Source organism: Erythranthe guttata, chromosome 5 (assembly GCF_056151865.1).
Source record: "Erythranthe guttata isolate IM_541 chromosome 5, IM_541, whole genome shotgun sequence".
Taxonomy (NCBI): Eukaryota; Viridiplantae; Streptophyta; class Magnoliopsida; order Lamiales; family Phrymaceae; genus Erythranthe; species Erythranthe guttata.
Genome location: NC_142537.1, coordinates 1899251 through 1912810, shown reverse-complemented (window position 1 = coordinate 1912810; position 13560 = coordinate 1899251). Strand labels below are relative to the sequence as shown.

The 13560-nt window shown below is 33.7% G+C and overlaps 1 protein-coding gene and 1 pseudogene across 2 annotated transcripts; one reads left to right on the top strand and one right to left on the bottom strand.

Moving 5' to 3' along the window:
- Window positions 1–2108: 2108 nt before the first annotated feature.
- On the top strand, window positions 2109–3253 carry LOC148770405 (zinc finger protein GIS3 pseudogene; annotated as a pseudogene). Its single transcript, XR_016031345.1, has one exon. The product of XR_016031345.1 is annotated as a zinc finger protein GIS3 pseudogene (transcript).
- A 1945-nt stretch (window positions 3254–5198) lies between these two features.
- LOC105966147 (Cysteinyl-tRNA synthetase, class Ia family protein) lies at window positions 5199–9052 on the bottom strand. Its single transcript, XM_012990705.2, has 9 exons — window positions 8696–9052; window positions 8311–8374; window positions 7854–8015; window positions 7185–7355; window positions 6814–7095; window positions 6405–6530; window positions 6096–6314; window positions 5883–5999; window positions 5199–5647 (listed from the first exon to the last, which is right to left on the bottom strand). The coding sequence occupies exons 1-9, from the start codon at window positions 8866–8868 to the stop codon at window positions 5363–5365; spliced, it is 1599 nt and encodes a 532-aa protein (XP_012846159.2). The 5' UTR covers window positions 8869–9052; the 3' UTR covers window positions 5199–5362.
- Between the last annotated feature and the right edge of the window lie 4508 nt (window positions 9053–13560).

The following is a 13560-nucleotide window of genomic DNA, read 5'->3' as shown; positions in this document are numbered from 1 at the left end:
ATTTTCATTTAATTTGTTGTTTCCTACAAGGGAGTTTTTTTTCTTCTTATGGCCTTCTTTGATTGCTATTATTTAGTTACAATTGATTTGGTAATTAGTAAAAGTGAAGTATCTTGTAAAAGAGTTTAAAATATGTTCGATTTACAAGATTCAAACTAACTAAAATTCACAATAATCTTACGTACTGAACATCATACCAACCAATTAATTAATTAGTCAGTAAAAAAATAATTCAATTTAAAATTATTAGAATCACGCGAGCCCTAAATCTATTGCCATAATTTTTTCAGTTATTTAAAGCTCAACTTACTATTGAATTTCTGTCATTTGAAAATAAATTTGAGCTTATTTGGGTCTTAGCAAGTAGACTTACGTTGCAAGAAAAAGTTGCATCACTTGTGACAAATGCAGAAGTTGTCACTCAATGCATACATTAAGTGACAGTATTTTTTTTTTTTTTGTCACTAATAGCTCTTTTCGTTGTCAGTTAATCCTTATTTATTGTCACTATAAAGCATTAGCGACATGTGACAAGCATAGCGACAACACTTTTTGCCTAACTATATAAAAAATAGATGTTGTCACTCAAAACATTTTTGATAATGTCATATTTACACACATTCATGTGTATGTGTGACCATGAGGAGTACTTACGAAAAACTATTAAATATATTTCACTATACGTAACTTGTAGTAAAAATCCAATTGAATTTGAATTTGTGGATGAGAAATTGAACACACACACACACACGTAAAAGTGGAGACAAGGTGGGTCATGCACTTGGAGTTGTGGTGAAGACTTTGGAAGCCCTATTTCTCTATCATTAGTTTAATTAATTAATAATTAAGAAAATCAACACATTTAATTTCAATTTACTATCTCTCTCTAAAACTTATGTGTCTATCTCTCTCATCATATTATGTAGTTAGTAAGATTCGGGGAGATCTTTTACCATGTAAAGCTAAGCTTATTAAATTTCAACGTCAATCACGCATACATTCTGTACAATAATTCATCATCAAACTAGTTTTTGTCCCCACACACGGGCCCATTATATACACACACATGCATGTATGTATATGTTTGGATATATATATATATATGATATATATGAGCTTATATTTTTTGAATATTCTAGTAAATTACGTACTATATTAGTGTGTATATATATAATCACCGATTTAGAGGGGTGAAAGAGACGATATATTTATAGTTGGAATTTAGTGAGAACCTATCACCATATAATTATTATAATCAATGAGGGATATTGTAATTATAATTGATCAGTGTGTTTTAACAATGTATATAATTAATTAATATATATAACACTATATTATGAATAGATGATCAAATGGTAGAGATATGCATGAGGATATGATGTTGACACGTGGGCCATGCAGTCCTGATTAAGGCCTGGATCGACGGTGCTAGATCTTCAAATGCATCTCAATATATTATTATATAATATATAAGTCTATTTGTTTTCATTTATATACAAATAAATATAATAAAAATATATTTGATGAGGAGACATATATCTTGCAAGTCATTGTTCCTCGATTCTTTTGACTTTGATGCTATTTTCTAGTGAGAGAAAAAAAAAGGTTGGTAATTTCTGTCGGCTAAACAAATGCAAATCCTTTTTTGTGCTAAGGTGGATATTTAAATTCTTGAATTATTGGTTATTTATTACATTATATTATTGTCAATTTTTATGAAGAAATAATAAGATTTATTACCTCCCTGCCTTAGATTATTGTGGTATCAAAGTTAAATCTCCTAATTTACATTTGAGTATAATATTGTGGACGAAATTTTATCATCAAGAACTTCCGAGGGTATTCTGGTAACTTCACAGTAATAATGTTATTTCATGAATCGGACAAATATACAAAGATGTTAGTTCAAAAGACAAGTGCACTTACCTTTCTTCTTATTGGGATGTCCGCAACCATCTCTCTCTTCTCTCTCTCATCTTATATATAATTATATATATATATATATATATATATATATATATATATATATACACATCAAATAAAACTATATAATAATTAAATATTATATATAATATAACATTTTGAGACTTGTATATATATATAAATACCCCTCACACATGCAATAACTCTCCTAAACCACGCTCCCAATTCTCTCTCTCTCATTTTCAAACCCAATCTTCTTTTCTTTCTCACCCAAGAAAAACACACACACACACACAACATATATATATACACACACACGGTTGTATATATATATATATATATGTATGTATAGCATGGCGGAGTACGAATATCAAGAAAAACCATGCAGCACCGAAACCAATGGGGGCTTGAAGCTCTTCGGCTTCAACGTCACCGAAGATCACCAATCCGAAGATGCCGAATCCGCCAGAACGCCGCCGGAGTCTCCGGATTCCGGCGGCCGGAGGTACGAGTGCCAGTACTGCTACCGGGAGTTCGCGAACTCGCAGGCCCTCGGCGGCCACCAGAACGCGCACAAGAAGGAGAGGCAGCAGCTCAAGCGCGCGCAAATGCAGGCCACCCGAAACGCCGCCGTTTCATACATCCGCAGCCCTATGGTCTCCGCCTTCGCCCCGCCGTCCCACCTCCTCCCCCCCGCCGGATCCGTCATGGTTCCCTCGTCGGCGCCGCCGTCGTGGGTTTACTTCCAACGCGCCGCGCAGGCGCAGCCGTTCCAAGTGGCACATGGCTGCGTGTTTCCTGCTTCGAACAGCGGGAGGGGTGTAGGGAGCCAACCGTACGCCGGCGGTGTAGGGGAGCGTAGCTTCGTAGGTGTTGGGCCCCAGCAAACAATTAAGGCCCATAGTGGAAAATTAGATGGGCCTTCTTTGAGTAGATTTTCAACGGTGGATAATGGGCCTGGCTATGATGATGGCTTTGGGCTAGATTTACACCTTAGCTTAGCTCCAGCCGAGCCGTAGCTTCCCAAGCCGGCTCAATTAGAATCAGGTTTGAACAAAATTAAAATCAGCTCGAATAGGAAGTTGCGGTTGTTGATTTTTTCCCGATTTGTTCTCTATTGCACTCGATGAGTTTTATTGAGTTCTACGGTACATATATATATATATTTTACACACATCGATTTGTACATGTGTGCGATTGTTTGTAAATCAAATTTGAAAAAAAAAATATTGTATTTCAGCAGGTGTAGTGTTTAGGATAATCGATTTCTCTTTTCTCGGATTTCTCTATATTTTCAAATTTATTTTTCTCAAGGGAAATATTTCTCACATCCATCACTTATTCTATGATTTTATTTATGTATTTTTTTTTTGGTGAATAGAAAATGACTAAACAAACTAAACCAACAAAATAAGTAGATTTGATTTTCTAAACGACTATTGTGCGAGAATGTGATTATATGTGTATGCAACGTGTGTGGTGTGTGTGTTTGTGTGTGTGTCACTATGTGGGTGTGTGCGCGTGCGTGTGAGACAGTGTATAGAAGAGTTTTGGTGATTGCAACGTCGGGAAGCGAGAGTGAGACAAATCTGAACGACACAGATGGATGAAGTGGTGTAGAAGATGACATAGATAAAATTACTTTTAACAAATACTATAATCTCAGTTTTCTGATTTGAAAGAGTATTAGTGTCTAATGGTGTTTAGCAAGTAGTAATAGACTAAAATAGAAGATTGCAGATACTAATGTTCAAAGTTCAAACTTCTATAGATTTCAAGAATATTCTTAAACGACCCATTTTTAGTTTGGGTTTGCAACTAAAAATCCTCAAGTTTCAAACAAGTGTATTATTACATAATTAACGTGGGTCCAATCACCTAAGACTAGTTCTTATAGTTATATCTTTAAGAATATTTAAAAAAGTAATTATACACTAACAAATAATTATATTCAATTTGTTTTTCCTAATCAAGACAGACCGACACACGATTCTTAATTGGCTTGCTGTCCAAACTTGAATCGCACAGCATATGGATGGAAGAAAAGACTCTTAAAGAACAAACAAGATTATAAACTAAATTAATTTGATTTTTCTGAATTATGGCTGATAAATTAAATGTTACATGTACTAGATGATATGAATTCGGTGGTTTTGATACATTAAATAAATAATTATAAATATAATTTCTTTAGAAAAAAATGAGCGACAGTGGATTTGAGTTCGCCTTGGCCGGATAAAAAGTAGCTCCACCAGCGCACATAATGTAAATTCGAAGCGATAAATAATTATCAACATTAAGATTTTTTATTGATATCGATTGAGTTTAGTCAGAAATTGCCCTGTGGTGGAGATTCGAGAGTGGATCGAAATTACTTGTTGTTATGAACATTTATATGTGTGTTGAATACAATATAAATTTAGAGTATGCACATTTTTACGTCAATCCACTACAAGATGATCGGTAGCGTTTGAGGTCGTAAAAGAAACTTATAAGAAGAAGAAAAAAATTGTGAAAGAAACTCGATTGGATACAATACAAGTTAAAGTTGTATGTATATGTATGTATATGTGTATGTATATGGGCAAAAGAGTGAGCAACCAATGGTATGTGTGGATAAAGAAGCTTAGTTGTAAGCACGAAAACACCATAATGGATTCCAAAATATACAAGCACCTAAATTTGCAGCTCCCACAATTTTATTTTTTAAAATAAAAATAAAATAAAAATTAAAAAAAGATGAAGATTGTCAAAAAGGGTGAAATACAATATCTTTTAATAATAGCAACTTTCCACGTCGCGTTTTGCACGACTCTTTCACTTCTACGAAAGTGATCGTGATAAAATAAGTACAAAAAAATATTGAAAATTTTAATTAAAATAAAATAAAATAAAGACATGATATATCAAAATATAATTATTAGAGAAACCTCCTGATTTTTGGTCTTACTGAAGTTGTTGATGACAATGATTCCATTTTTGGTGGGAAAAAGGGAAAAGAAAGATTTGCACAGATTTGAAAAACTTGTGCACTCAACAAATAAATAAAGTTTCTTCTACCCAATTACCTTTTTGACACACACACACACACACACACACACACACACACACACACACATATATATATAAAGAATTGTTACAGATATATATTAATATTACACCTTGATAATTATTTTCGTTACGTGTTCATTATATGATTAGCCGAAACAAGATCATGTAATTCTACTAGTTTTCGATTCCATAACTGGATTCCAATTAGGAGTTTCAATACACAGTTTTCCAATAAACAAACCTCATTCTTCCAAAAACATTCGGGCATGTCCGGAATTTTAGGGTCGACCCCAAAAGTAAAAAAAAAAAAAACATCAAATGAAAAAGAAACTTATAAGTTAGAAGTATCGCTATAACTTACCTAGTAAACACGTTTGGCTGCATTCTGCTACTGATCAACTAGCGCAACCGATTCTTCATGCAGAGGAAGTTTGTTTTGTGGGACCCGCTCGATTTGCTGTTCTTGTTGCACAGGCACACAAGGCCTCCACACCGTTTCTTTTCCCACATCCATTAAAGCTATTCCCTTAGCAGCAAGATCACTCCTTATCTCGTCACTCTTCGAAAACTCTTTGTTTTTCCTAGCTAACATTCTTTCTTCGATCGATTGCAAAACATCTTCTTCGGTTAATCCTCCCCTTTTCAAAGCTTTGTTCTTCAGCTGTTGCAAAACCTGCGATGCAGAGTGTTGTTATAAACAAATCCAATATATAGAGTTTATTGCATTTAGCACCCCTGTGTTTACTCTAATTGTACAAAAAACTCCTCGTGTTATAAATATTAGCAAATAACCACCGTTTAGTGGGGTTGTGTGGAAAAACAATGCATAATATGGGTTGTTTTGCTTATATTTATAACACTGAGGACTTTTTTAGCTAAATCCGATTAACTGAAAAATATGCACACACCTCAGTATAACTTGAACTCGAGAGCAAACCAAGAACATCCAAGACTTGTTTGACTTTTATTTGTAGATCAATGAGGGACTTAGCTATCGATAATTGCTGTTGCTTCTGCTGCTTCTTCTGGAAATATATGCATAATGAAACAAATATCTCAATAAAGGGGAAATTTATTTAAAAGAAAAATGAAAAGATAGTAATTGTACGAGAAATACGTGCCTTGAGCATGCTTATGGATGTATTCATAAATCTGAAAGCTTCTTGGAGAGAAGAATTCAGTATAGTGGGTGTGTGTAAATCGTCTGCCAGTTTTGACTCGAAATCTTCGTGCAGTTTAGTGAGGCATTCTTGGCCAGCAGGAGTTAATCGTACTTTTTTTCCGTTTACTTCAATTTCTTCTTTTAATGCTAATAAAGCATCATCACAATCTTGCAAAGTCTGCAAGTGATAAACAAAAAATTAAAGGAATAAAAAAGTTGTTCATAAACAATAATATTTGCTTTTGTATACAAAGTGAGATTTTTTCACCTGATATACATAGAAGACCGCTTCAGATGCAATTTCGATCTGTGATATTGAATAATTAACGGGGGAGCGGTAGTGCGTTCCCAAAAGGAAATGCCTCAGTGCTAGTGGATGGTATAATTCTGTAACCTGTATAATTAAAAAAAAAAAAAAAAGGATATCAAGATAAAAACAGTAATAGTTTCTTCAGTATTGAATACAAGGCAAAAATTAGGCGTGTTTTCTTGATGAAATTGCATTTCGCACCCCTGTTTTTACTCTAGTTGTCTTAAAAAAACTTCCCTTGTAATAAATATTAACAAAATTCCCCCTATGATTTTAATTATATTAGCAAACTACCCCAAAAAACGCACCATTTAGGGCTTTTTTTTGCTAATATTTATAACACCAGGAGTTTTTTTTTTCCCCCTACCTCACGGATAGTGAAGAAGTTTTTCTCGGATTTAGACATCTTTTCGTCGTTCAAAGTAATGAAACCGTTATGCATCCAGTAATTAATTTTGCTGTCGGAGCAAGCGGCACAGCTCTGAGCAATCTCGTTTTCGTGGTGGGGGAAGATTAAATCCATTCCACCACCATGAATATCAAATGCATGTGTGAGGTAGTGAGCGCTCATAGCACTGCACTCTATGTGCCACCCTGGCCTCCCCGGGCCCCACGGGCTGTCCCACAGTGGCTCCCCTGGCTTTGCAGCCTGCATTTTAAAAATAATAATAAAATAAAACATTGTATTGAAGAAAATAAAACATTGTAAATTGTAATGAATTAAAGTTTAAATTTGACCTTCCACAGAGCAAAATCTGCTGGATTTCGCTTCCTCTCATCGACAACAACTCGTTCGCCAGCTCTATTGTCTTCTAATTTTCGTCCCGATAGAATACCGTAATTTGGGGAATTATCAACGGAAAAGTAGACATCACCATCGACAGCATAAGCACATCCATTCTTGATAATCTGCAGAAAACAAGATCCAAATTGACAGAAACCTGATTTAGAAAGGAAAGCGGAAATTGGAGCCGAATTTCCAAATTTCGCCGATTTTGATCCAATTTGGAACAATCCCTTTTTCATTCTCAATTCCGAAAGTTCCAATTTCCCATGTTTCCGGTTTTATTTGGAACAGAACTGGAATATGTATTAGATTCCGATTTAATTTCCGAAAGCATCATTTTTTTTCAAAAAAATAAACTTACAGTATCAATATTATTACGTATTTGGTATTTTAAGTGACTTAAAATTTGAAAATTCCGAATTCCACCGATTTTAGAACAAGTTTTTTCATTCCAATTTCATTTTTTTTTTGGGACAGAACTGGAATTAGTCAACATAAGTGTGTAGACAACATAAACCAATACTTAGGTTTACCAAACATAAGTGTGTAGACAACATAAAACAATATAGAAACGAATCGCAATCATGGTGTGAAAAGAAATAATAGTGCATGCAACGGACCTGAGCAATCATGTTCTTGATTTCATCCATATGATCAGTGACACGTGGCTGATGAGTGGGAAGAAGGCATTGTAGATCGGCCATATCTTTTAGAAACTCTTGGCAAAATCTACCACTCAATGCCTTTGGATCCTCCCCAAGCTCATTTGCTCTTCGAATAATCTGCAAAATCCATCCCAATAAACAATGTAGCTCAACAAGAAAATGCCTCGTGTTTTAGCATTACTTAGGACTAAATTCACATTTTCCACCTTTACATACTTGAACCAAAATATATGATCTATCGACATTTCGTTGATCTTCTACTAAGTTGTCATCATAACATCAATATAAGCAAGATCCTTGTTCTCTTTTCAAGCAATTCATCATCTTAATTTCCACATATATCATAAATTCAGATTTTATTTTCTGCAGATTTCACAGTACTGTGACATAATTGCATTTATGACATTCTCACCTTGTCGTCGACATCAGTGAAATTGCGGACATAAACAACCTCGTACCCCAAATGTTTCAGATATCTGCAGCATCAAATTCCAACAAATTAAATTTCCGACAGAATCTGTAAATAGATGATGGAAAATCAACAATACCCAATAGCAATAAATAATTAGAAGAAATCATCATATAGATTGTATGCATACTAAAAATTTCAATCTGAGACTGTTTATGTAAAATAGTGTAGTGATTAAGTCAACCAGCCAGGATACCAACTTGAAGCCCTAATTTCGAAAATCCCAAATTAAAAAGTTGCCCTAATAAAAATTCAGCTAAAGCAGAACTTAATTTGCAGAGGATTATCAAACGCACAAAATCAGAGAAGAAGAGCTAAGATTTGAAACCTGTAGAGAACGTCGAAGGCAACGTAGGCACGCGCGTGGCCGATATGGCTGTAGTCGTAGGATGTAACGCCGCAGATGTACATTCCGACTTTGCCCTCCGCTCTCGGCTTAAATATCTCTTTCTGCTTCGTCATGCTGTTGTACACTTGAAACTCGCTGCTTCTCTTCGCCATTTCTACCTCAATTTTTTTTAATTTTTTTTTTTCTGTTTTTGTTCAAGGTTTTGCCTTCGTTTTGGTATAAGAAGAAAGGGGAGAGAGAGAGAGAGAGTTTTTACAGTTTTGACAAGAAAATCTTTGTTACAGTTTATTGGAAATTGATGGAATCCGATTCCATATATATTTGACATCTCCATTTACTTCTTTTTACCAAAATAAGAACATATTAATTACTATATTACCACTCAGAATTTCAGTAATTAATGAATCAAATTCATAATATTTATATTAATAAATTACAACCATCGTATGGTCAAATTATCAAAATAAACCCTTTTATTTAGATAATTACAACCACTCCTGAAGTATTGTCAAATTACAAAAAAAAACCTCTTGTTTGGGTAATTACAACCACCCATCAACTATAAATCTTCTTACACGCTCACCCTTGAGGTTTCAAATTTAGAGGAATCTTCTAAATTATATGGAACATTCAATTTGTACACATTTTATCCCAGCTGTACATTTTGAAGCAAGATGATGATAAGAAGTGTTTTCTTGACTTGTATATATCAGATTGTGGTGTATCAGAAATTGTATTTTTGCACAAAACATGTACAAACTAGAGAACATTCCACGGAATTTAGATGATTATGTTGAATTTAACACCATAAGAGTGGAGGTGTAAGAAAATTCATAGTTGAGGGGTAAATGTAATTATCCAAACAAGAGGGAATTTTTCATAATTTGATCATACCTCAGGGGTTGTTGTACTTTACCCTATTTATTATAAAACAATTGAGATCAGATTAAGATTATTATACGTAGTACTTTTAAAATTCTAAATATTTTTTGAAATCGGAATGAAAAACTTGTTTCAAAAATTGGATTTTTTTAGTCTAAATCTATGATGATCGGAAATTCTATTTTTTATTAGTATAAAACAAATAACATTAGTGATGATGCTAAAGTTAGATCACCTTAGAGAGTTGAAGTATGATGAGCTGGAAGAGCAGAGTGGATCACTGGCTCACGAACTTGATGACCTTGAGATACTTAGAGAGTTGAAGTAGGATGAGCTGGAAGAGCAGAGTGGATCACTGGCTCACGAGCTTGATGACCTTGAGATACCTGCGATCATAGAACACGTGAACTAGGTCGGGGGTTGATCCGGCGGAAACCCCTCCGACGCTCAAGTCAGACGTGCGGATAGTGGAAATAGTTCAGAGAATACATATTATAGTATTGCTCAGTTAATAGGACGTACCTTAAGGAATGAGTTCAAACCTTTATTTATAGCTTAGTTGAGATTGTCGGGCCCAAACCTTACTTGAAGGTGATTAGGCCTCGGTGGTAGTAGTCTTAAATATTGGGTTTGTGATCCATTAGATAAATAAATTGTAGGCTCATTGGGTTGGCCCAATTAGGCATATCAATTAGTATTGTATTGTAAATGTCAAAATTAAAATTGAATCGGAAACTGTGATCTCAAATGTATTTTGATCTCGACTAAAAAAGTCAAAAAAATCAGAGATCGAAATCTCAAAATTCAGAATGAAAATCAATATTCTAAAATTGAAAAATGTCGGATGGAAATCTGTGGATACCCATACATATCACACATTAAATACATCTTCCGTTTATATTTGGCATTTTTTTACTTAGATTTATATAAACGTTACATTCTACTTTTATTATGGCTTTATGTTTTAAGCTTTAACCATTTAATGATCTCTAGACCTCAAATCAAATAGGATTTATAACTTTGAGAAACTAATGAGGAATTTTTTAGAATCTAGGCAAAATGTATAGTAAATTTTAATTTTAATTTTAATTTATTCTAAAGTATTTCAACCTTTTATATAATATATCCACTAAGGGCTCTTTTGGTTTGAGTGCTTGGGCTGGATGGGACAATGGGTCTCACTTAATATGCAGTTTGGTTTGACTGTTGGGTCACCTCTTGATAAATGGGCCCACACTTTTTATCATCAAATTGGTTGATAAATAGTCAGCCCAAAATCGGGTGGATTATCTATCATCACCATATCCCGTTTTTTATCTCGATGTGAAATTACGAGTGAGCCCCTCTTAATTGTAACAATTACCAATATATCTTATATAAATAGTTATTTTCTCTCTCACTCTTTCCATTACCACAAAACCCTCGTCAAAAGCAGAAAACAAAAAAAAAAAAAAAAGTCGTTCCTCTTCTCTTATGTGTAAAAGACAATTTGTCTTCCTCACCAGTATCCCAATTGAAGCACAAAATTCTTGTTTCTGTTTTAGTTAATTTATGTAATGTATTTTTTTATGCAAGCTAAGGAACACGACGATCGTCTGAAGACATTAGGGCAAGTCTCCTTCGCTATGTACGACTTGGGAGGTATTTGTTCGTTCTCGTTGTTTAACAACAGCTTATAACTTGTTAGATTTGTGGTTCTTCATTTTAGATTTGTGGTTCATCTATATCTAGTTTCGGTATAATTTGTTTTCTTATATTTGTAATCTTTTAGTTTATGGTAAGATGGGAGACGCCGTTGTAAGGATTCTAACGAACCGAACACCCAATTTGAGATAAGGTTTGCTGTTAGATAAATCTATTTGTTGTTGTTTGTCTTTTAATTTTTTTTACTTTACCTTTGTTAATGTGAAATTTGTGTTATAATTGCGCTCGATTCTTTCAAATACAAAGGGGATTTGAATTATTTTAGTTGGTCCTTTCTTTATATTAACCTATTAATTTTTGGTTCTTGTTCAATGTGTGATTTCTGATTTGGTATGTTGGTTCTGCATTCGGTTAACAGTCCTATAGCATTTGTTATGTACATTATTTTAGTTATATATTAAAATGTCAGGTTATGGTTTATATGTCATCTTCTGAAAAACATGTGCAATATGTTTACTTGTTAATGTGTTTAATTATGCAATTCATATTCAAATAATAATACAAAAAATTGGTGTGTTTGATTTTGGACATATTTTATATATTAAAGTGCATGTAACTGATATGATGATACATACATAGATGTGTGCAAGAAAAATTACGTTTGTTGTTGAAGATGTATACTAGTACGCATTGGAGTCAAAATTTTGAAATAGCTTAATTATCTAGTTGTGTTTATTGTATTTGTCCATATAAATTTCGTTTGCTTAATGGTAGTGCGAAGTGAATTTGTTTCCGGGGGTAATGTCATATTATTAGAAGAAATGAGTTCCTTTTTTTTTTCTTCTTTTTGCCATTTTGTTACTGCAAAATCATAGTGTATTTGTGTATGTATTATTGTGGTTCTTCCAAATCATATTCTTCTTTTCGTAGACAAAGGATTGTTGAGATTTCCAATTTATTTTATTAACTTAAAGATTTGTGTGGAACTTTGATGATTGCGAGAAGCAAACTCAGTTTACATGTACATATTCAATTGAAATACATATATGTAGTTGGTTAAACAGGTCGGTAGCAACCACAAATTGATTTGCCAATAACTTGATTAGTTATATGTTTAATGGCAGTGTGAAGACCTCTTAATTCTTTAGTTTGGTGGTCTAAGTACTGCATTTACTTAATAGTTTATGGGTTTGATGTACATGTTTGTAGGAGACAAAACAATAAAAGTGTTTTGGGGTGAATTAATTTTCTCTTTACGAAGAATGTTGATGGGCGATTGAAGAGAAACAAGCCCTGCTGGTTAACTTCCGGGAGCTTAGAGGCTTAAATACTAAGCATTCTTTGCAAATAGATGATGATGATGATGATGATGATGATGATGATGATGATGATGATGATGATGATGATGATGATGATGATGATGATGATAAAGTTCGTGATAATGTGACGTGGACGAACAACGGACCACGAAAAAATTTGATAGCTCCGGATTATTGCGTCTGTTTGAACTATCTTCATCGTCAATTTCCAAATATTATTATCGATAATGTCAACAATGGCAATGCCAACACCAATGCTAGCGACAATGCGGATGTTGATGATGAAGACAAAAGTAGTAATGTTCGAGAGATGTTCCGATGTCCGATGGATCCATTATTTTGGATTGAAGTGTTTAGATGAATTGTTACATATGTTTGTAGACTTCGTAAGTGTTTAAGACTTGTACGTCGTCTTGAAAATGCTAGGTAACGCTTTTTGGTAAGGGTTTATGATTTTTTGTTTTTTCGTAATTTAATTGTTAAGACGATATATTTATGACAATTATTATTGTGTGCATATATGAATATGTCAAAACTTATAATGGCTGGCTCGAATTTTGCAAAATGAGACTTTCAATTGTTTTATTCAAGAGATGATAAATGGTTGAGTTAAAAAAAATTAAGAAGAGGATGGTGGTGGTGACAGGTGAATTTAAGGGTATTATAGACATTTCACCTGTAATCCCATCTAATCAAGTGAACAAAATAAAAGATTGTTAATTATTTGACTATTAATATCTAAGTCATCCCACAAACCAAAACAGGTGATTAGTGTCACTCAGAGTCATATCAATCCCAATATTAATTGTCCCATCCCACTCTATCTATCCAAACCATCCAACCAAAAAGGCCCTAACTTAATTAGTTATACATTGACATTTATAACTCAATTATTGGATCTCCTATATAAAGAAAAGTATATAGGCATTACTAGGACTTCCAATAATCATTTTTAATTTCTAGGCCGAGCCCATGTACGAAATGGGCTTGAGATAACAA

Excerpts from the sequence above, each read along its gene's own strand:
- LOC105966147 (XM_012990705.2), bottom strand. The coding sequence starts at position 8,868 with ATGGCGAAGAGAAGCAGCGAGTTTCAAGTGTACAACAGCATGACGAAG. Across the intron at positions 8,016-8,310 it reads TCACTGATGTCGACGACAAG|ATTATTCGAAGAGCAAATGA; the intron begins GTGAGAATGTCA and ends TGGATTTTGCAG. Across the intron at positions 7,096-7,184 it reads CAGATTTTGCTCTGTGGAAG|GCTGCAAAGCCAGGGGAGCC; the intron begins GTCAAATTTAAA and ends TTTAAAATGCAG.